This window comes from Diabrotica undecimpunctata, chromosome 4 (assembly GCF_040954645.1).
Source record: "Diabrotica undecimpunctata isolate CICGRU chromosome 4, icDiaUnde3, whole genome shotgun sequence".
Classification (NCBI taxonomy): domain Eukaryota; kingdom Metazoa; phylum Arthropoda; class Insecta; order Coleoptera; family Chrysomelidae; genus Diabrotica; species Diabrotica undecimpunctata.
In genome coordinates, this window is record NC_092806.1 from 54117668 (window position 1) to 54142849 (window position 25182).

The 25182-nt window shown below is 33.4% G+C and overlaps 1 protein-coding gene across 1 annotated transcript in view; it reads right to left on the bottom strand.

Moving 5' to 3' along the window:
- mspo (M-spondin) overlaps window positions 1-25182 on the bottom strand; it is a 150186-nt gene that overhangs the window by 37525 nt on the left and 87479 nt on the right. Inside the window, exon 5 of the mRNA XM_072528321.1 lies at window positions 12952-13232. Coding sequence (XP_072384422.1) covers window positions 12952-13232 — 281 coding nt within the window. The remainder of the gene's footprint in view (window positions 1-12951; window positions 13233-25182) is intronic.

Consider the following 25182-nt stretch of genomic DNA (forward strand, 5'->3'; position numbering starts at 1 on the left):
GTATTGTTGATCGGTCATGGGGTAAAAGTGTCAGAGGGTTAAGAAGAGAAAGGTCTACAATTGATCTGGTTTTTACGATGAAACAAATATTGCACAACAGCTACGAACAAAATCTAGGAAATATTTGGTCAAAGCAAAAACTTAAACAACCTCTCACAACTTGCACAGAGTTTCTTTTTAGATATTGACAAATGGTCAAAGGAAACTGGATTTATCTTTTCAACAACTAAAACTAAATATATAGTATTTTCTAAAAACAAAGTTAGTACACCAATCTCATTATATCTATACAACCAATCACTACAACAAAAAGATTCGCTAAAATTGCTAGGAGTTACTTTTGACAGAAAGTTGAATTGGAAAGAACATATCAATAATCTAGCATGTAAATGTTACAGAAGATTAAATTTACTAAAAATTCTAGCACACAAGAATTGGGGTTCAGACAGGAGTACATTGCTAATTATATACAGAACTATGATACGATCACAGCTAGACTACGCGGCTATAGCTTACGACTCAGCATCAAATCAGTACTTAAAAAGCTCGATACTATTCATGACACAGCACTCAGAATATGCCTGGGAGCCTTTTGTACAACACCGATTGAAAGTTTACTTTGCGAAGCAAATGAATTGTCGTTATATGATAGAAGAGCTTACCTTAGTCTAACATATGCAACAAAAATTAAAGATAATGCAAAAAATCCTGTCTATAGAAATACTTTAACTGATACTTACCCAAACCTTAATGCAAATCACCGTTCTTATAAACCTTTCTATAAAAGAATAAAAGACCATTAGAATCTGTTTGATATTGTCATACCTGAATGTCTTCCATACACATATGATCATAATCTACCTTGGATTCAAAACATACCATCATATAACTTTGAACTTACGTCATTTGATAAAAACTCCACTAATCCTGATCTAATTATTTCCCATTTTAGAAAAATCATTAGTCGTTATAAAAATCATACCCAGATATACACTGATGGTTCAAAATCATCCGCAGGTGTGGGAGCGTCTGTAGTAACTCCAGAGAAGGTCCTTTAATTCAAACTATCTAATGTTAGTACTATCTATACAGCTGAACTGTATGCTCTCTATCGCGCCATAGAACTAATCAATCTGACAACAAACTCCAAATATATTATCTTAACAGACTCACTTAGTGCCATACAAAGCATCCGACAACTGTATCCAAAAAACCCGCTTTAAAAAAAAAATTAAAACAGTCCTTATTCAGGCTTATATCAATCATAATGAGATAAATTTCATCTGGATCCCATCCCATACAGGAATAAAAGGCAACGAAACTGCTGACCATAGTGCGAAAGACGCGATAGTGAGTGACGTTTCCGAGATCGTAAACACATTAGTATCAACGGATATAAAAGCTTATATAAAAAATCAATCTTAAGTGCGTGGAAAAATAAACGGAATGTGTCAAATTCAAAATTAAAACAAGTGAAACCCAGCATAGACGCATGGAATGTGTTACCTAAGTCAAGAAGCCAAGAAATAATAGTAACGCGCCTCAGACTCGGACATACTAGGTTAACGCATGATTACTTAATTAAAAAGTGCGAACCGCCGCGATGTGAAACGTGTAATACGACACTAACAATAATGCACCTACTATGTGAATGTCCTCTCTACAATCAACAACGAAGCAATAACAAGATACCAGGAACACTTATAGAAGCTCTAGGTGCAGACTGTAACTTTAACAATACTCTGAATTTTTTGAAAGACATTAATAAGTACCACAATATTTAATAAACCAAATTGTATTGAAGGTATTGTACCTAATGTAATCCACTAATTTTTCGCTAATGGCCATTTGGTCGATGCGATTTTCTAAATAAAAAAAAAATCTAGGTTTGCACATTCTGTTTATAGATTTTAAGCAAGCATACAGCTCAATCGATAGAGAAAAACTATATGAAGCGATGAATCTGTTAAAAGTTACTACCAAACTTATTATGTTAGTGAAAATGACCTTAAAAGAATAATGAATTAAAATGGTCCTGGACGGAAGGTTATCAGATACTTTCACGGCAAGGAAGGGATTAAGACAAGGAGATCCACTGTCCACAACTTTATTTAACCTTATCCTAGAAGCTATCCAACGACAAAGTGGTGTAGAGATACAATATATTACAACAAGTTATTTCTTTTGCAAACGATATTTCATTAATTATGACATTATGAGAATAAAGAACTCATAAGAATATTCAAAAAAATGGAAACAATACTGAAAAAGTTCTCACTATGTATAAACGAAAATATAACAAAATACTTTGAAATAAGAGCAAATTAAATAGAGCCCAAAGATAACGTAGAATAAGTTGCGGAACTAGAGAATATTGTTTTAACAAAGTGAATAAATTCGGATACTTTGGAGTGAAAATTACAAATAGAGCCGAAAAAGATACTGAAATAGAAAAAAGAATCACTAAAGGTAGTAAAGCTGTAGGATCACTAAACAGAATGATCAAAATGATCTAAGTTAATATCCAGGAATACGAAAATGAGGCTTTACAAAACAATAATTGCGCAACCTTCAGATATGTATGGCAGCAAAACTTGAGCCTTAAATTACATTGGAACGATGGGAAAGAAAGATATTAAGATATATGGAGGGACAAAGACAACGACGGTGTATGGAGAAGAAGAACAAATAAAAAAGTAATGGAGCTCTACAACCAACCAAGCATCATACAAAAAGTATAATGCTTGGTTGCAAGAGCAAGCGCAAAGAGCACTTCGATGGGACATGGTTATAGGATGTCCACAAACAGACATGCAAATAAGGATTTAACAGGAGCAGGTGGAAAGCGCGGACGAAAAAGACCCAAAAAGAAGTGGTTAGAAGAGGTTAAAACCGATGTAAGATAACTAAGAATACCGGACTGGGAGGAAAAGTCAAAAAACAGAGAGGAGTGGAAAAAAATAGTGAAGCCATGGGCCTCCAGGCCTGAAGAGCTGCTATATATGGAATAAAAAGTTAGTAAAACTGCTTCTGTCGATTAGATTTATATTTTCGTTCAACTCTTAAACTTGTGTCATTTGGTATGGATGAAATTTATGTGTTTTTGAAATTATATGAGCACTAGTGCACAAAACACCAGAAGCTTAAGAGACTTTTATGATATAGTTAGTGGCATCCATTTGCCCATTAACCAGAAATGCAACTTTATTACTTTAATATGTTCATTTCGAACTGGACGACTTATTCTCGTTTGATCTTGTTGATTAAACCAGTACTTTAAAACTTTAAGTTAGTTAAGTCAGTTAAGTGTTGTGCATATTGATAGCTTACATTTTTATTTAAATAATTTAGATTAAAGTAATAATAATGAAGATGAAATATAAGAATCATATCGAATCTTCATTGGAAGCAGACCGCAAAAGTTAAAGTAGATGATGAGCTAGCTCTCTGAGGAAGTGTGAATTTTGCGTGGTGTCAGACACACCTTTATTCTTTCTGCAATTCTGTTTTTTATAAAATGAATCTATTGTTTGCAAATATTTGACCGATCGTAGTAAGTGTGTAACTATTAATGAAGAGATTTTTAACAATATGCGAAATGCGGACGACACAGTTGGTATAACCGAGAACTTTGAGGATTTAAAATCACTTGTAAAGAAAGACATTGAACTATTCATGTAACATCTATGAATTAAAAAACAAAATGTATGGTTATTTCTAAGAAAGATAACGTTCCGGGTAGTCTTATTATAAGTAATAATAAATAAGCAGTAAGCAATACGGAAAGTGAAAAGTTATAAATATCTTGTTAGCCAATTAGCTAAAAGCGTAGATTGCTTATATAAGAGGCACGCAGGCTGCGTCGTAAAGAAATCGATGACGCAGCACAGACTGAAACTTTCGGCAGGCAAAACTGAAGCCCCCATTCTGAAGGAGAAAAGGCACAGGCAAAGTGTTGAATTACAATGTGCGGGAGCATGTCTAACACCCAAGAATTACGTAAAGTACCTAGAAGTAACATTGTACCAGAATGGAAAAGGGGGTGAGCACTTGCGGGAGGTGGCCTGAAAGGCTGCGAATAGTGCGGCTGCGTTGGGGAGGGTAATGCCCAACATTAGGAGACCCAAATCGGAAAAGAGGAGGAGAGTCTTACACAGTGTTGTATAGTCGACCGTCCTCTACGTGGCACCAGTCTGGAGCGGGGCAGTAGAGATAACGGCCTATAGGAGACTCATGACACGAGTGGACAGAACAAGTCTGTTGCGAGTGGTATGCGCGTACAGGACTGTGTTCTAGTTCTGGTCCTGGAAAGGTCAATTTAAAGATGGCAACAAAAATGAAACAACACGAAGGATGTGTGGCACAGTGGACGAAAATGCTGATCCCGAACATAAGAGAGTGGGTGGACTCTAGCCACAGGCGACTGAAATAGTTCCTGACGCAGGTGGTCACAGGGCACGGGTGTTTTACGGCCTACGTCTCTATGTTCGGAAAGGCTGACACAGATGAATGCCTATACTGTGGACACTCATACACTGCTACACATACCTGGCTTAACATAAAGCTTGACATAAAGCTTTACCAACGGCAAAGGTAAGAGGGAAAGGTGCTGGAAGTTGAAGTTAGAAAAGTGGGTCAGACTTTATGAGTTAGACTGTGTGATTCAGACTGTGTGGGGAAGGAAGAAATGCCCGTCTTTGAGTGATGCCGTACTAGTAATGAGGGTCTTCCACGCGCTACCTGGAACGAGACAGAGAGCCTCCTTGCTCACAGTCTGTGGATGAATAAAGGTAGTGCTACGGAAGTAATGCCGGCCTTACAGCTGCCATTCCGCTTCCGGATCGTTGGATGACAGAGGAGGGTCTGCTTTAGCTGGTAGGCGTTCGGCGTAGACTCGGCGACGAGAGGGCATTTTAAAGTACCGCGGAAACTATCGCCGGGAGTACGAAAAACGAATGCTGCACTAGGTCAGTCAAGCGGCGTCCTGAACTAAATACCAAAGAAAAAATGGTTGGTTGTTGATTTTTGCCAGCATTTATAAAAATTAAACGATTTCTGTGTACTAGCAGCCTTAAACTAAGTCACTGTATAAGAATACTGTGGTGTTACGTTTTTTCAAGTCTTCTTAATGAATGAGAGGCTCAGATCAGAGGGTCAGATACTCAGAAAAACTGAAATGGATCAACTTGCGGCCTTTAAAAGATGGTGCTAGCGCCACGTATTGAAAAGATGATGGACTGACAGAGGAAATAATGTAGAACTTCTCCAGGGAATGAAAAAAAAGGAAGTAATAATTCGTACCCTGAAAACAAGAAAGTTAAATATTAAGATGTCACATAAGATAAGGCAAACGGAGCCAAGGCAAGAGAAGAACATCCTGTCTTATTAACTTGCGAGATTGGTTTGGACTTACACTAATTAAACTGTTTATAACAGTTAAACATATAAACTTCCAACCTCAGAGTAGAATAATTATTAAGAACTTTGGTTAAAACACTTTATGGATGATGCATAAAAAATAAAAACAAATGCGATAACAGATGAAATCAATCTTAGTGAGGAATAAATTTTCAAAAAACGTAAAATAAACTGCAGACAAAACACTTGATATAAGGAATATAAAAAAAACATATAAAACGAAATTGTTCAACAAAAAATCGAAAAGAAATGTCAGAAAAAACAGCTAAACCTTACATATTGTACAAGAAGAATATCCGAATAGTATGATGTATTTAAAAAGATAAAAAATGTAATGCTTTTATAATGCAATAAAGTTTTGTTTCGTAGACTAAAAGAAAACAGTTAAACGGCGTTGGATAAGGAGATCGTGGCAATGAAAAAGTGGCAAGCTCAAGTGTTTTTAAGTAGCAGGTACCACTAACAATTAGCAGTAACTATCCCGTAGATACGTCACTAAATGATTGCTGAGCTTCCGATCTGAGGAGTCCGGTAAGTTGAGGCGAAAATATAGTCCAGTTGACAGAGATTTGACCTCTAAAAATCATACGAACAAGCTGAATTTTGCTAAAAATGTAAATTTTGAGACCCGAAAAAAAATTAACAAAAGTTTGACATTCTCACTCTGGGCTTCCTCCCAAACCCCCTCCCGTAGAAGTGTATCCTGTACTCCTTAGAAAAAATGTTTCAATACTAAATACAGCTGGGTTATTTTAAACAAGAATGTTAGTTAGGACTTTTGTGTAGAATAAACCATTCTGTCAGAAACATAACTTGAAGCGACCGTTAATTTTAACTTTCAATTACGCACGCCAAATCAATTTGTTAAATATTAAAATTTGTATCAACTTAACAGCAAAAATTTGATATCTTTTGCTTTTTGCCGCAAATGAAGTCAGTTTCTATAAAGCTGTTAACTAAATAAACGTTGCGCTAGTTTTGCTGTTTTTAGAATTCCCATGTGATCAATAATTTGTGAAACTTCCATTGTTAGAGAATCCTATATTTTAAAATTTATAACTTAAAATTTTTATTTTGAGTTTTGGTAATAAATATGGGGCATTTGAAATATGCCGAAAAAATGCTTAACTTTCACATTACAAACAATCTCACGTCACGAAAAATGCTTCAACAAAGACGCCAAAGAAGGAATTTTAAACGTTTTAGATCATTTGTAATGTGAAAGTTTAAATTCAGCCGTTTTTAGCATATTTTAAATGCCTCACATATGCAGCCAAAACTCAAAATCACAATTTTATGTTTAGCTTTTGAAGATTAAGCTCTGTGACCGGTCGATGAAAATGATAAAAATTTGATTGATCTCATGAGAATAGTAAAAAATAGCAAACATCGTGCAACATTTATTTAACAGCTTTATAGAAACTGATTTTATTTGCGGCAAAATGCAAAAGTTGAGCACGAAAGCTGCACACTTTACCTTTAAAATGCATTTTGTTTTTTGTCGACAAGACACTTTGATCAAAAGATATTGAATTTTTACCGTTAAGTTGATAAAATGATGATGTTGATGTAATACATTACAACATTGATTCACGCGCGTTAGGTCTCATTCAGAATCGCCGGTCGCTCCATGCAATGTTTCTAAGAGGACAGTTTATTCAACACAAAAGGAGTACTAATAAATATTTTTGTTCACAAGATACATTTCTTGTTTGAATTAACATTTTCTACTCCGTGAAGATTCTTGATAAATCGACGTCCCACCTACGGAGTCCGTGGAGTTTAGGAGGAAGCTCGGGGTAGGAGTGGCAAACTTTTTTTGGGATCCCAAAGTTGACATTATCTGCAAAATTCAGCTCATTCGTATAATTTTTAAAGGTTCAGTAACATTTTCTTCTGTGCCGATTGGAGGAATACCCAGTTTTGCGAATATTTGGGATAAATGGCGGCTTCTGTATGTAATTTAACTTCTGCCGGCTCACAAGTAGAGGTAACTATTTTAGTGCTTTAATTTGTACAGAAATATTGAATTTATTGTTTTTGTTGAGCCTTATGATTTTGTTGTTGCGATTAAACAATAAAACTGGTTTGTGGCTAAACTTTGATATGACATATATCATAATCGCTTTGTACCAAAATATTTTTCACATGTTTCTGTATTATTTCTCGATACTTTCTTATAGATGTTGTATGCTGAAACGGTGAGTCGTCTTAATCTAGACTAGGTAGGCATTCTGTCCTATCAACCGGTCTCACCATCTTAGATCTCATCTTTGAGGTACGGAGAGTCAGAATATGAGTATAAATCGTCTCTTACATCTTTATTGATGACACAATATTTACAACTTACAGCTAATGAGTTAAAAAGACAAAATGCCTGATTATAACAGCAAATTTACTAAGATTTAAATTAGAGCTCGAAGGTCAGATAATACAACAAGTGATGGAGTTTAAATATCTGGGCATCACATTATCTAGCTACGGAAAACTCGAAACGGAAGTGGAACATCAAGTTAATAGAGCAAACAGAGCCGCATTTTGCTTGAATAAAACAATATAGAGAAATAAAAATATCGAAAAAAAAAAATAAACGGTAGAATTTGGTAGAACAGTCATCAGACCAATAATGACATACGCGGCAGAAACATGACTTGACACAGAGAAGACCAAAAGGATGTTAGAAACAGAAGAGATGAAAACACTTAATAAAATTGATTAAATAGATCAGTAAAGACGGCAAGAGACGGTTCCCCAATAGAAAGACGATCAGTAGGAAGACCACGTGAACGATGGAACGACAACTTACTGGAGGCTCATTGAAAAATAGACAGAATCATGTCTACATAAAAAGAAGAAGAAGAAGAAGTTGATAGTTTATATAGTATTTAGTTGACGATGTAACGCGATTTACTTGGATTCGCATGGTGATATCATTGACTACGCGTAAGTAAGAACATATGTTTAATTACAAGGTACCAACTGACTAATCTACATTACGATTATTCGTTGATCTTAATTGCTCGTCTGTTTACCGATCTATAAAATGTATCGATCTAACTAGGCCAAATATTGTTTATATAAAACTGCTGAATCTATAAGGTTAGGTTTAAAGTGTAACAAAAATATTTTAAAACTATACACGTATATAAACGCTATAAACAATTATTTATTGTAATAGAATATTTTTAATAATTTTAGTATTTTTGGATCCCTGTATTTATCTCAATATTTGTGGATACGCCTTAAATATACTGCAACCGGAATTTTATATTAGACATTAAAGGTTTGTGTGTTTTTTTTTTTAAATTATATTTTAAGAAAATTTATAAAACTTTTAACAGTAAGAAGCATTTTTCTGGAACGATACTTAAATTGAAAAAGTATGGCTATCTTTTATAAATACACATAAAGATCAATATAATCAAAGTCATACCTTCAGTTGTGAATGAAGGTTATATTATTTAAAAATTCAAATATCGTCTATATAGAGGTAAAACTTACTAAGTGACATTTTAGCTCAAAACCATGTTTGTATCACTAAGTAACAATTAACATCTAAAGTCTTGCGTGGTAAAACTCACTATGTGCTACGTCAAATAATAAAGCAGTTATAGAATGGTAAAAAACATTCAGTACACTTTGTTTACATTTCGTTGGGAGGTAAAAGTCAGGTTGCACTTAATGATTTTTACCTCTATGGCAATACCTTTAACATGGGGTTTTGTAGTTTGACAGCTGCGTACTTAATGAGAGTTTGAAATTAGGTTTTAGTCTCTGTGGTTCTGTGCAGTTGTTATTAAAATTGTTAAAAGTATAATATAGTGTAAATATATGCTGTCTCTTTGTAAGTTTGTGACTACGCTTATTTTAATTTTAATAAATCCCTAAATAATAGCCAAAATGAGAAAAACTTATGCAGACACACTTTTTGATTCATCAAAACCTTCTACAAGTTTTGAGATATGTAATATCAAGTGAAATAGTTTAAAATTATTTTAAAACAATTAAATTTTTATTTCAGAGATTTCCAAATCATATTACGCGAATGTTTGCCAGTTCCAGTACTACTAGGATGGTCGAAAGTGTATTATATAAAGAAAATGAAGAACCAATGACACTAACAAAAAATGTAAATATCTACTTCCTACTTAGCGTTTAAACGTTTTTTTTTTATAATAGGTTGTGTATAGTTCGTCCCAAACCCTTCTTTCAGTGCGTCATAGTTGATCGAATTCTCTCTAACACATTAAGCTAGAAGTGACAGAAAAAACGTGAGTCTGTGATTATTATACATAGAACTTAGAAAATTATTTACCGTAAAGCTAATTCTTTTTACGGATGTATAATTGGTTGGAGTTTAGAATACGCTAAATAGATATCGAATCAATGATGCGCATGTGACAGTACTTTCACAATGTCAACTGAAAAAATTATAATTGTCATTCCAGGTCAGTATTATCTGACATTTTACAGTGAAAATTTAATTTTGTATTTATTGTCATAACAATATTTTAAATATGCCGAGATATATCGAGAAAGAACAAAGACTACAATTAAAATTATTAAATTATTTTCAATTAGAAAAAGAGAGGTTACAATCCTGCAACTTTCAAATTTAACTAAAATGCCATGCAATAATTCTCGACATTCTTAAAATCCTATATGACGTCAAAATTAGTGACGCACTGAAAGAAGGGTTTGGGACAGACTGTATGTAGTTACTGAATTTTGTATTTAATTTCCAGAATCAAAAAGGGATAAAAAATGATTTATTGTTTACTGAAATTAATTCCGGAAGCGCACAAAACAAGGTCAATGAGTTATTTGGTCACATTGAGGCTGAGAAGACTGTTCCAAATCAGGTAAAGAAACAAATATTACTTATTATATTTGTTATCCAAGTAATTCATAATCATCACAATAATCCAGCCCGATGTTGCGTCCACTGCTGGACATAGGCCTCTATAAAATTACTCCATTCGGTTATCATCATGCAGAGACTAATTAACTTTTGTATTTCAGGTGCCGAAAGAGAATGTTGTAATGACAAGGGTTAAAAGACAATGAAGTATATTAAAAATCGTTCCGTATTCATCAAGCAGTGACAGTGATTTTTCTTCTGATGACATAGATATGGACCCCTGTTTCAGGGTACCAAGTTAGTGTTTAGGTTTAGTGTTTAGGTAGTGTTTAGTTCAGGGATTCAGTTACCGAATTCACCTCTTTCTCCGACACTAGATATCTCCGATTTATCAGACTCCGCTGAAGCTACAGAAATGAATACCAAAAAATGTACAATAACAAGAAGGCGAAAACGAAATGAAAAGAACTGGAAAGTAAACATTACTAAAGAGAAACGTTCCAAACGTGAGCCTTATTATATAGCCAATGTAAGGGTCCCAAATTTGTTAATTGTACAAATTGCAGATATAAATGCTCATTAAATTTTAATGAAGAGAATAGGAAGACATTGTGTCAATCATATTGGTCTTTCAATGATTTTAAGAGGCAAAAAGATTTTATAATAAAAAATGTTACACCAGTTAAACCAAAACGTTTAAAAAATAATGTTAACAACAAAACGGTTTCAAGGTTGTACTTTCTTGAAAGTCCCTTGGGACGGCACAGAGTATGTGCCAGGTTTTTTGAGAGAACTCTTTGCATTTCTAATGGTCCCCTAAACACGGTCTTACAAGGAACCAATTCAGCAGGTTTGATTTTTCAGTGGATTTCAGGATTTCAAGATAAAAGGGGTCGCAAAATCCCTGAAAACACTACTAATGAAGAGTATCCAGCTGGTAAAAAAACATATTGAGTCATTGCCTGCTGTAGAGTCGCATTATACAAGGGCCACCAGTCAAAGACTGTATTTAGACTCTAAATTATTAATTAAAAAAATGTACAATCTCTATCTCGAAAGTCTAGCTGAAAATCAAAAGCCATTCAGCCATTGGAAATACAGGCAAATTTTTGGCAATGACTATAGTTTTACCCTTTTTTCGTTCCTAAAAAGGATCAATGTGCAGCATGCAGTAAATAAACCTTTGCAGATGCAACAAAAACAGATTCAGAACTAGAATATTCAATGCACATAATAAGGAAGAATGAATGCCATGAAGCAAAAAATACAGACAAGAGGTTATCTTAAAATTAAAATTTAAAACAATAACATTCGACCTTTAAAGTGTACTGCAACTACCTCACTCCCTAGTATCCCCATTTTACTACTCTCGAAAATTGTGTGTATACAATTTAACCATTTATGAAGAAGATGGTAAGCACGCATCTTGCTACTGCTGGAATGAAGTTAATGGAAAGCGTGGCAGCAATGAAATTGGATCTATGTTGTTAAAGTATATTACAAACTTACCACAGTTTTGAAAATATCATTGTTTTCAGACACTTGTGGAGGTCAAAATAGAAACCAGCAAGTGGCTGCTGCACTTTTCTATGCAGTGCATACTACGCACTTGGAATGCATAGAACAGAAATTTTTGGAGTCAGTACATAGTCGTGTGGAGGGCGACTCTATGCATTCGGCGATAAAGCATTCTAAAAAAAAACCGAACAGCTTTTATCATGAACGATTGGCTGGAAATACATATTTAGGTTAGCACGACAGAAAAGGTTACAGAAGGAGCCGTATGCAGTACGAGAACTTAAATATACAGATTTCTATGATCTAAATAATTTGGCACGAACAATAATAAAAAATTGAACGAAAGTCGAAGACGGTTGCACAGTATTCTGGCTAAAAATTAAATGCTTCAAATTTGTAAAACAACATGCTGATGTGATTTTTTTAGATATGACCATTCATCGCCGTATAAAAAATTAATTAGTTCTTGTGGTCCAGAAAGAAAGAGTATTCGGGATATTTCAGAAATAACGTTCAAATCTCTCTATAACGATTTACTCCCAATTTCAACTTTGAAGAAACGAGGTTTAGTCAAACTTTGCAACGAAAATCTCATACCAGATGAAGTTTATCATTATTATAAAAAATCTACCAACAAGTACCCCTACAAATGACAACCTGCCAGAATCCAATTTTGATGAGGAATCTGAAGATTCAACATCAATTTATCCTTAAAATAAGTTTTTTTGTTATATTTTGTTTTGTTGTGTTCAATTTTACAGGAATTTATTATAATTTATAATAGTAAACGAAATAATAACATTTTTCATCACTTCCTATCTAGTTACTTTATTCCTAAGTACCAATCAGGAATATGATAGTTTGAGGTAAAATTCATTAAGTACATTTAGCTTAATAATTTTAAAATTATTAAGTTCTGATCATTTCTTTTAAAATAGGATAGTAAAGTAACACCTCCATAAATAATATCACTTATATCTAGAGTAATCATAAATAAAATTATAAAGCAAAAAACGACCAAAATGTTGAATATCTCTGTTGTACTTATTTTTCTGTTAGTGAGTTTTACCTCTATATAGACGATATGATCCTCCTAATTTCATGTGAACTAGAACCAAATAAACTTAAAAATAAAAAAATGGATATACTCATACATCGTGTTTGACATCCTGTCATCCACCGTATAATAATTATTTCTCATTGGCGTCGTAGAATAGGGCGTTGAAAGTGCAAACTGTTTCAAAGGTCTCGGTTTCGGTTTTTGTCTCGGATGCGGCTCTTGTTCTTCTCGTTCTTCTTCGATAGCTGTTTGAATATCATTGTTGCCGTTGAAGACACTGATAGAGTTGTGTGGCAAATGTTCCATTTTCAGAACTTCGTATTGATGCTCGTCTTCTTCGTGATGGAATACTTCACTTAATTCGTATTCTTTTATCTGTAATAAAAAAATGGACAAGTTTAGACTTTAAGAAATGGTTTATTAAAGGGTAATGTTTACTAGGGAGGTAGGTAGGTAAAAATACATATTTAGTACCGAAAATTGTTTTTTTTTAAATTTTTTGAAGATTGACATGTTTTGGCATGTCTTTTTAGCAGTTTACGAATACTTTTTAAAAACTGTAATAGAAGTCTAGGTACAGTTTACAATTTACAATAGAAACAGGAACATAATCAATCCATAAATTTTCAGTTGATCAGTTCAGTCAAAATTTCAAATAAGTTTAAAAATTATCAGACTTAAAAACAAATAAGAGTTTTTCTTATTTCATAAGCCTACCCATATTGACACGACTATACACAAATTATGATCCCATCCTACACAACAAAAATTGGCAGCCTACATTCATGTTACATAGATTAAAAGAAATTTCCATTTCAAAAAACAACTTCAAGATGACTTGAATATCATTAAGTAGATATTGGTAAACAATGGGTAGAACGAATAAACATAAAATTTTAAATCCAAAACTACATAAGAAAGCCCTGAATACTATTTCCACCACCAGAGAAAAATCCCGGTACCTTCCGCTCGATTACAGAAATAGGCAAGATATTAACAAAAATGGCCAAACACATAAAAAAGAAAGGAATAACACCAACTTTGAGAACAACTTAGGCAAATATATTAAGAACAACAGGAGCCGAAATAAAAAGCACTTACACAGTGGTGTATGAAACTTAATTTAGCGATTGCCCAAAAACTTACATCGGTAGAACTGGTAGCACTGTTAATAGACGTAAAGCAGAACACAAAAGGGTTTTCAATAATAGAAAACAGTTCATTCTTTAAATGATGAATTTTAAATTCTTCACATTTAAAATAAAGGCCTTAAGCTATCTTTATTAGAATCTGTGAAAATTAACAAATTTAAAAAATACAGACATAATTATGTATGACCAACTTGAGACAAATAGTTCTCCCCTAATTAAACTTTTTCAGTTACAGATAATAAAGTACAAACGCACCTAAAAAGGCAATCTGCCGAAACAGTTTCAGTGATAATAAATTATAACAAATTTTGTGAAAGTTCTGAAAACAAACGTTTTTAGTGTTTTATTCATCATTTGTTTCATCAAATGGATCCATCATTTGTTTCAAGAAGAGGACACGTATACACGAAAAATACACGGTTATTGTTGTTATTTGTATTCAAAGCCAGGCCAATCTTAGATTATATTTCCTTATGTTGTAACTCAACTGTTAGATGCAGTTCAATGATAGATATAGTCAAAAACGGTATTATAGATATGATTTACTAAAGATTTTGTGACTCTTCTTCTTCTTCACGTGCCATCTCCGCGACGGAGGTTGGCAATCATTATGGCTATTCTGGTCTTAGATGCTGCTGCTCTGAATAGTTCAATTGATGTGCATCCGTACCATTCCCTCAAGTTACGCAACCATGAGATTCTTCTTCTTCCTACACTTCTCTTGCCCTGGATTTTCCTTTTTATAATCAATTGAAGTAGGTTGTATCTCTCATTACGCATAACATGCCCCAGGTATTGCAGCTTTCGTGTCTTGATGGTTTCCAATACTTCCATTCTTTTGTTGATTCTTCTCATGACTTCGTTGTTTGTTACATGCTCGGTCCATGATATCTTCAGGATTCTTCTATACACCCACATTTCAAATGCTTCCAACTTTTTAGCAGTCGACGCGTTAAGTGTCCATGCTTCTATCCCATAAAGCAGAGTCGAGAAAATATAGCACCTTGCCAGCCTAACTCTCAAGTCCAATTTTAGTTCTCTTGCACAAAGTACCTTTCTCATTTTATTGAAGTTTGTACGTGCTTTCTCTATTCGAAATTTGATTTCTTTGCAGTAATCGTTTGTGTGATTAATTATTGTGCCAAGATAGTGGTAGTTTTCAACTTGTTCTAAAGCACTACCGTTAATTGTCAGGCTTTCACCATTATTTTGGGTTTTTGATATCCTCATAAATTTGGTTTTCTTGGTGTTTATTGATAATCCATATTCCTCTCCATACTCAACTATTTTGTTCATTAGCTTTTGGAGGTCTCGGAGGTTGTCTGTTATTATGATAGTATCGTCCGCATATCTAATGTTGTTAATTGGTGTTCCATTGACCTTGATTCCTGCTGTTTCTCCCTCAAGAGCTCTTTTCATAATTTCTTCAGAGTATGCATTGAATAGTAGTGGTGACAATACACACGCCTGTCGCACTTCTCTTTTAACTTCGAACTCTTCTGATGTGTGTTCATTAATGCGTACGTGTGCCTGCTGTTTATAATATAGATTGGTTATAATTCGAAGGTCATTGTGTTGTATTTGTTTTGCTTTGAGGATGTCCATTAGCTCTTTGTGGCGGACTTTGTCGAAAGCTTTGTTGTAGTCTATGAAACAGACGTACATATCTTGGTTCACATCCAAGCATCTCTGGATTAGTACGTTGAATGCAAATAGAGCTTCACGGGTACCTACGCCATTACGGAATCCAAATTGAGTTTCTTCAATATCCATATCAAGTGTTTTGTAAATGCGTTTATGAATGATCTTTAAAAACAATTTAAGTGTGTGAGACATCAGGCTTATGGTACGGTGGTCGGTGCATTCTCTAGCATTTTTCTTTTTTGGGAGACAAATGAATGTTGAGGTCAACCATTCGTTGGGTATGTCACCCGATTGATAAATTTTATTAAAAAGCTTTAAGAGGACATCAATGTACTCATTTTCTATTATTTTAAGGATATCAATAGGCAGTTGATATGGCCCCGGGCTTTTTCCGTTTCTGGTGTTCTTTAGTGCATACATTATTTCTTCCTTTGTAATTTCTGCACTTGTTTCTCTGTCCTCAAAAGACAAATCTTGTGGGTTTTCTCTTTCGTCGTCGAAGAGCTCTTCCATATACTCTTCCCATCGTTTTAGTTTTTCGTCAGTTGTTATCATAGTATTTCCATTTTTATCTAAAAGAGTTTTATTGTGGTTTCTTTTTTGCAGTCCTGCCATTTCTTTAACCTTTTTATGTATGTTGAATAGGTCGTATTTGTTCTGAAGATCCTCTATCTCTTTACATTTTTCCTCATAGTAAGTTTGTTTTGTCTCTCTTATCTTTTTTCTGATTTCGTTGTTAATGATTTGGTAATTGTGACTGTCTTTGTTCTTGGCTTGTCTTCGTTGTTCCATCATGCCGAGTATCTCGTCGGTCATCAAGTCAAGTTTGATTTTTATATCAACTTTCAGTTTTCTATCATCTAATTTAGGAGTTCTTTGTGGTTTTCTTATACGTTTAAGCTTAAGCGTGACATTAGTGATTTTGTGACTAAATCACTAATTTTACATGTAGAGAATTATGTAGAAAATAAAAATAATAATTGGATAGTCAACGGGAACTGAACGAGTTAAGTTCTGTGTGTGAAGTGCCGAAATTTTGTTAAAGTTTTTGGATATAAACAGAACTGTTATATCTAAAATTTGAACCATATAGTTGATGGAACACAGTGAATCATGAAATGATGTTATAACTGACTTAAAGTGAGTCGTACATTAGTTAATTTACTTTATATTATTTTGAAGACATAACCAGCAAAGACACTAGTTCTGTCAATTTTAATAAATATTGTTCTATGATACTAGCATATCAGAATAGTCGCTAATTTGCTGGTTCGTATAGGCAACCAGTTTTACGGTATGCTGTATTTAAATTTGCCTATAGCAAACACAACCCATAAATATTAGCGATCAAGCCATTATCGATTCTGACTACAGGGTCGAGATGAAATCGAATATTCGTTCTCCAACTGCAAATAACAGTAATACAACTAAAAGTAACAGCCCTCCAGTTTCATATGTTGCTGCTGCCAGATCTATACCTAAAACTACGTACCCAAAAAAAGAGCAGGCTATAGTGTTCCATATAACTGATAACAATCTTCAATTATTTGATTACGTCAAATCAATTGGAAATATTATTGGTATTCAAAAAACATCAGCTTCGCTTTAGGAATCTCGAACAACCGATTGTGCATTTACCTAAACAATATAGAATGTGTGGACCTATTAATCACAAATAATCCTGTTGTTCGCGTAGGAGACGTAGACCATAATATTAGAAGACTAGTTACACCAGCTAGACGTCTAGTTTTATTAAACATATGTCCATCTATTCCACACGAGCTTATTGAGTCAGCACTCAAACATTATGGCCTACAGATTGCTTCACCCATCTCGTTACTAAGGACAGGAATTCCAGATGACGAATATAACCATATTCTTTCCTTCCGTAGACACGTCTACATAGTCCCACCGAATAATAACTACGAGATCCAAACTTCAATGGTCATTCTATTTGAAGGTAATGCACATCGAACATTTTTGTCTACCTATAAAATGCTCTATTTTTTATGCAAACAATCTGGACATGTAGCTAACAATTGCCTAAAGACAAATTTCCCTTCAGTTTCTACAGAGAATCCATCAACAACTAAAGTTTAAATATGACATCAAATCATTACTCTCTGACATGTATAATGTTTATGCTTTTCTAACAGATAGGTCACTAAAGTACAGATTTACAAAAATACCAAAAAATTTTAAATAAGATTTTCAGTCTGGCACAGCAGACACAGTGAGCATAAATTCCCTGTCATCACTGGAACCTCCGGATAAGGAATATATCTCAGATACCTCTCAACATTCCCAAAAATCCTCATTTTAATAAACTTAAATCTAATTCAATGGAATTGTGATGGATTTTACCCTAGATTTGAACCTTCAAAAGTTAATCCTTGATACTATTGCCCATATAGTATGTTTACAAGAAACGAATTTCAAATCTGACCACAAAAGACTCCAAATGGTTTTGTAGGATATCATTTCTTGAGAACTGACTATCTTAGAACTAGCGGTGAAACATTCATATTCGTATCCAATGATCTCTACTCCGCACATCTTCCCATTTGCACAAACCTAGAAGCTATCGCCGTTAACATTTGGTGTCCAAATAAAATTTCAGTTTGTAGTATTTAGATTCCTTTAAAATATAGTTTATCCGCAGCCGATTTAGTGGACCTCATATACCAACTTCCTTCACCTTTCCTTCTTTTTCGAGATTTCAATGCCCACAATACATTGTGGGGTTCTGAAAAAACCTTCCGTTGGGGAAAGACTCTCGAAAAGGTATTGAATATTACCGATACTTGTATGATGAATATTCATTCCAAAACTCATTTTAATATTGCTACTGGTATATTCTCCTCAATACATTTAAGTTTGTGCCACCCAAGAATATATCCTAACCTCACATGGAAACCAGTTGACTATCTTTATGATAGTAATCATTTTTCTATTTTAATATCTCAAAAATCTGCAAAACATTTCGACTCCTTTAAAAACTGGAACATTTCCAATGCCAACTGGGATGGCTTTCGATTATATACTGAAAGCAAACTAAATCAGCTGCAGTTATCAGAAGATGCAAATGAACATATTAGTGCTTTCAATAACTGTATAATCTCAGCTGCTGAAGCAAATATTGGAAAAATAGCAATTTCTTCGTCTCGTAAAACAACACCTTGGTGGAATGAAAGATGCTCTCTGGCTATACAACAAAGTAATACAGCGTTAAACAAATACCGCAGAGACAGTACTAAAGCAAATTTAATTACCTTAAAAAAACTGAGAGCCAAATATAAGTATGTAATTAAACAAAGCAAAGAAAACTTTTGGAAAAAACACGTCTCATCCATAAATACTGACACTCCTTCTAGCAAAATTTGGAAAAAAATTAAACATATGACAGGAAAAAAAACTTATTCAAAAGTTTCATTCAAATTCAATTCTAATCAATTTCTAACAAATAGAACTTTTAATGTAAGAGAAAATGGCAAAATCTCTAAGACTTTCAAACAAACGGTCGGTATTGAGTCCTACACTCTTTATTCTTGTTTTAAATGATATATGTAAAAAAATTGAGCTTCCAGTCAAGTTTGCACTCTACGCAGATGATTTAATAATTTTCTGCCGAGGCAAAGACACTGTTGCCACTTGTAAACTACTTCAGAATGCTACTGAAAAATTGCTTGAATGAACTTCAGTAAGTGGATTTAACGTTTCTGTTAAAAAGACAACAATCATTAAAGTTTTCTCGCAGGACAGCAAGTACTGTAAATCCTAAAATTACCATAAATGGTACTTGTCTACCTACAGTAAAGGGTGTGCGGATTTTAGGACTCACATTCGACAATAAACTTACTTGGAAATGCCATTTAAAAGATCTCAAAACTAAATGCATGAAAAATCTTAACTTATTAAAAACTCTGTCTAATCGTCATTGGGGTACAGACGAAGACTCCCTGCTTCTGATTTATAGATATATTATTCGTTCTAAAATAGATTACTGCAGTTTTATTTATATGTCAGCTAGCCCATCAGATTTAAAACTTCTTAATTCTGTACACAACACTGCACTCCAAATATGCCTTGGAGCCTTTAGGTCGAGCCCCGCAGAGTGTTTATACAGAGAAGCTAATAAACTTTCCCTCTGACTACGTCGCTGGCAACTCCTTTTATGATATTCGCCTCGAATCTCAGCTAATACCGAAAACCCAGCTTTTAAATTATTAAGTAATGAACTCTTAAACTCTCCTTCTCCTATTAAACTTTAATCTATGACAGAGTATCTCTCACCACATCTGAATAATATCGATCTTTAAGCTACAACTCCAATATTATTATCACCTAAACCTCCCTGGAATCAATTGATAGCAGATTTTAAGCTCTCGTTAACTAGTTATGATAAGCACCAGACAAATCATCCACAATTTCTAAGACAAACCTTTAAAGAATTAATTGCTAACAACAGATTTGACCAAATTTTATACACAGATATTTCTGAGAGTCCTACAGCTGTTGGATGTGCTGTAACTTCAAACATAGATTTAATCATATATTGTAATAAATATCCCACTCTTCTGCTGAATATATACTGCTGAATTATTCTCCTATTCTCCAGACTACAAACTTACTATCTCCAGAACATAAAAAAAGTAGCAATATGTACAGACATTTTAGCGTCTGTCTATTCTCTCAAAAGTATGTATACGGTACATTCTTTGGTTCAAGCTTTTCAAAACTTTTTCGATTGTTTAATCTCAATGGGAGTATCCATAACCATGATCTGGATTCCGGTCTCATGTAGGAATCCCTGGTAACGAACTAGCCGACCTCTTTGCAAAACTAGTCTCGTCTTCTAATATGGAGACTAAAAATATACTACATACAGATTTACAGTCGTATTTTAAAAATAGCATCCAAATGTCTTGGCAAGATCACTGGAATAAAATCGCTTCCAAGTTTTGTGACATCCATCTCAGCGTTAAAAAGCTTGAGTTTCCTTCCATGACACGAAAAAACAAAATCTTAATTCGCCGACTTAGAATCGGCTATACAAGACTAACTCATAAACATTTAATGACTTCCCAAGATCCACCGACAGGTACACACTGTGGTAATATTCTATCTGTTAAACATATTCTCGTAGACTGTCCCCACTTTAACAAAGAAAGAAAAAAAATCTTTTGAGTTGAAACTCACAAAATATTCTCAGCTCGCCAGATCAATTCCAAAACCTTACTAATTTCCTCTATGAAACCAAGCTTTACCAGGAAATTTAGAAGAAGAAACGTAGTTTAGAATTTGATAATTATTAATTGTACCAGTATCTAATGTACTTAATGTATTTCTTTATTGATTGTAATTATTTTACTGTATATTCTTGTAATGTAATGTAATAAAATTGTACCTGTGTCAGTGACCTACGTTGTCGAGACACCTAAAGCTAAATAAAAAAAGCTAATAATTTTTCGTTTTCACTTAAACTTTTAACTTATATTATTTCTTACTGTAAAAACTAGTTATTTGTCTAATTTTAGTAGTATTATATTATTAGATTTGTTCAAAAATACATTGCTAAAGAATAAGCAAAACAAATACTTACTATACGAAATTTGAATTTATTTCTAAAATAGAATGTACTATTTGATGCTAATTTGATCAAATTTCCAATATTTTATTATTCTATGTAAATCCTTATAATCCCTATATTGCAGATATGTCTATATTTTACCATAATATTTACTACTAAATACATACCGTTTCACTTGTGTGTAAATGTTACAAAACAATTTCAGTGTTTTCGTAGTATAACAACTAAATTTCTTTTAATTAAAAAACCAACTAAATTGAACTCACAACAAATCTCAATTATAAGCTACTCTTTTGTTTAATGTGTTATTTATTTACTAAAGTCTTAATTTTTAAATATTACGTTTATATCGACGACGCCTGCAAAGAATAACGTTGTATCCGGCATTTAATTTATTCTTCAGAAATCATTAAAAAAATGTCTATTTCTTTGATTTACCTTTTTATAAATGCATTTGACATTATGTCACTAAAAGAAGTAAGTATTTATATAAATTTTGAACTTTTTTTTTAAAATCTTCTTCTTGTAGTGCCTATCCGTTTCGGATGTTGGCGATCACCATGGCAATCTGTATTTTGCAAACAGCTGATCTGAAAAGATTTGTGGTTGTTGTGTTGAACCATGTACGTAGATTTTTCAGCCAGAAAATCATTCGCCTTCCTGGTCCACGTTTTGCTTCTACTTTTCCTTGCAGAATTAATTGCAACAACTAGGGATGGGAAAAACCTACCGGTTTTAACCGAAAACCGGTTTTTTACATCGCAATAACCGGTTTTATTGGTTGTTTTTTTGTCCCGGTTGTAACCGGTTTTTTATTTTTAAAGTAAAAACCGATTATTAGGTTTTTACGGTGATTAGGATTAGGTTAGGTATTATTTTGTATCCATCATAATTATTATTCTCAAGTAATTATTCCAAACAAAACCATAATTCAAATTTTATTTTATTTTATAAATACAGAAGCAAACTGAAAGTGCAAACTCACATTAGCCAGAAACAATTTTTTTATAATATTTCGTTGAAAAGGTATTTGTAATCATAATATTTACATAAGAAGTGATCTGGTACATCATCTATTTTTCACACTTGACTCTTGACATTGAAAGTGGGTAAATGGCTTTTTCTGATTACCAAAAGTAATGTTCTAACTATGAATATCAAATTAGGTACCGACTGCGAATACGAATCTTCAAGGATTTCCCTACGTTTTCAAAACGATACACCCATACAGGAGGTATTAAATGAGTTAAAATGTACCTATTATACAAATATACAATTTGCATTATCCAATTTATTGTTAAGTAAAATATTTATGTTGTTATTATTTTTTTTTTAAATCCCATTTGAAAGAATCTGGGAATTTTTTTATAAGTTGAAATGGTTGGGGTAACGGGACATAGAGAAACAGGAGAGAGATTCTCTCCTGTTTCTCTGTGTCCTGTGGGCAACAGGAGAGAATCTCTCTCCTGTTGCCGACTAGAATGTAGCTTCGACTATTTTTTAAATAATTTTATACTGTTTGTCCTTGTTTAGTGTAGTGTTATGTACAATTTTATGTTTTGCTCCTGAAAATGCTCTAGGAGGCGAAAGTACTTGGGCAAGATTTAATTAATAAAACTGTGCTCGATATCTGCCTTTCATTTTATCAAAGTTTATTTATTTGAGCATATAACCTTATATCAATTTACATCCAATTTAGGCTCGGAGGTTAGGACGTACCTTACCAAAATCGGAAAACTTTCTCCTTAAATCTCCTTCGAGAATGAGGAAGCCAAAGTGAGTTTAAAATCAAACCCTCTTTGGTCTTCACACGATCTGGAGTTGGTGAACAGTGATTCCAGTTCAAGTTCTCATGTCACACGGATTCAAAGTTCTTTTCCAAATGAACTGACTCTATATCTGCAGCAGCCTTTGCTGCCGAGATTAAGTGATCCGTTTTCATTCTGGGAGCAGAACAGAACCTGTATGCCAGGCTTGGCTTTTATAGCTAAAAAATACATGTCGTTGTCGGAAGTTCGGTGGCATCAGAGAGACTGGTGTCATCATTGAATGATATTGTGTCAGATGAGAGAAGCCGCTTAACCGATCAACATATATATGAACGAGTTTTTCTCAATAGGCTTTATGAAAAATACTGGCCAACACAATGCTAAATCCATTTCATATAATATAACCTATTCGTAACCTTCTAACCTATATTTTTTACTCAAAATATTACTTAATTCTACTTATATTATACTTTTATTGTATATTATTGCAATATGTATAATTAATATTACGCTATATATTTAATAATAATCAATAAATATATAATAATAAAATAATAAATAAATATAATAATTAATAGAATAAAATGGTTTTATTAAAAATTGTGTTTTATTTATATTCATATTGATGTTCTTTCGATAGTACCTTCTACTTTTGATCATATTGATATCGAGTCGAGTGAAGTATCGCAAACTAAAGTGCATTGTAAATGTAACTTTGTAACCTACTGGATTAAAAAAACCGAAATTTTGGCCGGTTATAACCGCCAGGTTAAACCGTAAGCAAAAAAAACCGGTATAACCGAAAACCGGTGTTTTGTCAAAAACCGCCATCCCTAGCAACAATCCATAATATCTTTCGCTGTTCCTCATGATGTGTCTGAGGTATTCGATTTTAACTGTTTTTAGTGTGGTTAACAACTCTTTTCCTTTTTGCATTCTTAATAAAACGTCTTGGTTAGTAACGTGATCGGTATTGCATATCTTTAGGAGCCGTAGATAAACCCACATTTCGAGTACAATAGTTATCGGAAAGATATAACATCATAGTAACCTGATTTTTATGGGTAGTAATAAATCATGATATTTGAATAGCTTAGCCATTTTTTAAAATACAGATCTTGCTTTCTCTATCCTACTTTTTATTTCTAGGGAATGGTCCCAATGTTCATTGACATTCGTACTAATGTATTCTCTTAGAATAAAGCTTACTATTTTTAATTGAGGGAAAGTTTTTGAAATAAATATATTGTTTTTCCAAATAATCTTGTAACTGGACTCACACGTTCTTACCAGAAAGGTTAATATGTATTTCAAATAAATGCTCGTTGCAAGTTAACCCTGCAGTAGATGCGTAGAATTTGATAACTTTAGTAGACGCGCCCGGACTGAGTGTCCGATAACAAAAAACTACTCCCGTTAGTTGTAAAACCGTTTTATATTACTAAAGTTATAGAAAAAAAATTAAACTTATACATGTGATTTACAAAAATAATACAAAAAAAATTTTGTATAACCTACTTTTCTTGGGAACAATTATTATAAATAGTACTGGCATGTTCTAAGCACAGATACTTTTTGCAGAAAATACAAAAATATTTTGTTGCTCGATTTTTCTTAGAATCACAAATACTGCAACGTCCCCTTTTGTTAGCTTCGGTTGTACAGGAACAGCTTCTTCTTCTGTACCGCAAAGTTCTTGTAGTCTCACTTTGAGAGTTTTAGAGCCGGAGGATTTGGCAAAGTCGCACGTACTTTCTGTTGGTCATATACTAATGACTGGAAAAGTTGTAAAAGGAAATTTCTACGTTTAATTTTTAAACTTGGATTATTTGCAGAACATATTATAAGGCTATTTATCCCTGAAACATTCAGCATACTATAAAATATCACGAGTCGCCATCTTCTTTTATTTCTGGCAACATTATATTGAGCACAATACTGGCCCACAACGTCCACTCCGCACTTTGTGAATTATACCACTCTATAATTTCTGGCTTATTGCTAACTGAATTTATATCATCATTATCGTGTAAATAAGATATGAGCAAAACATTCTTATTTTTTTTTCGGTATAAAAGATACCAATGTACAATCTGGTCTAAACGCAAACATACTAGATCCAACTGGTCTCTTACCTTGTATGAACTCTGAGGGTAATTCCGATTAATTTT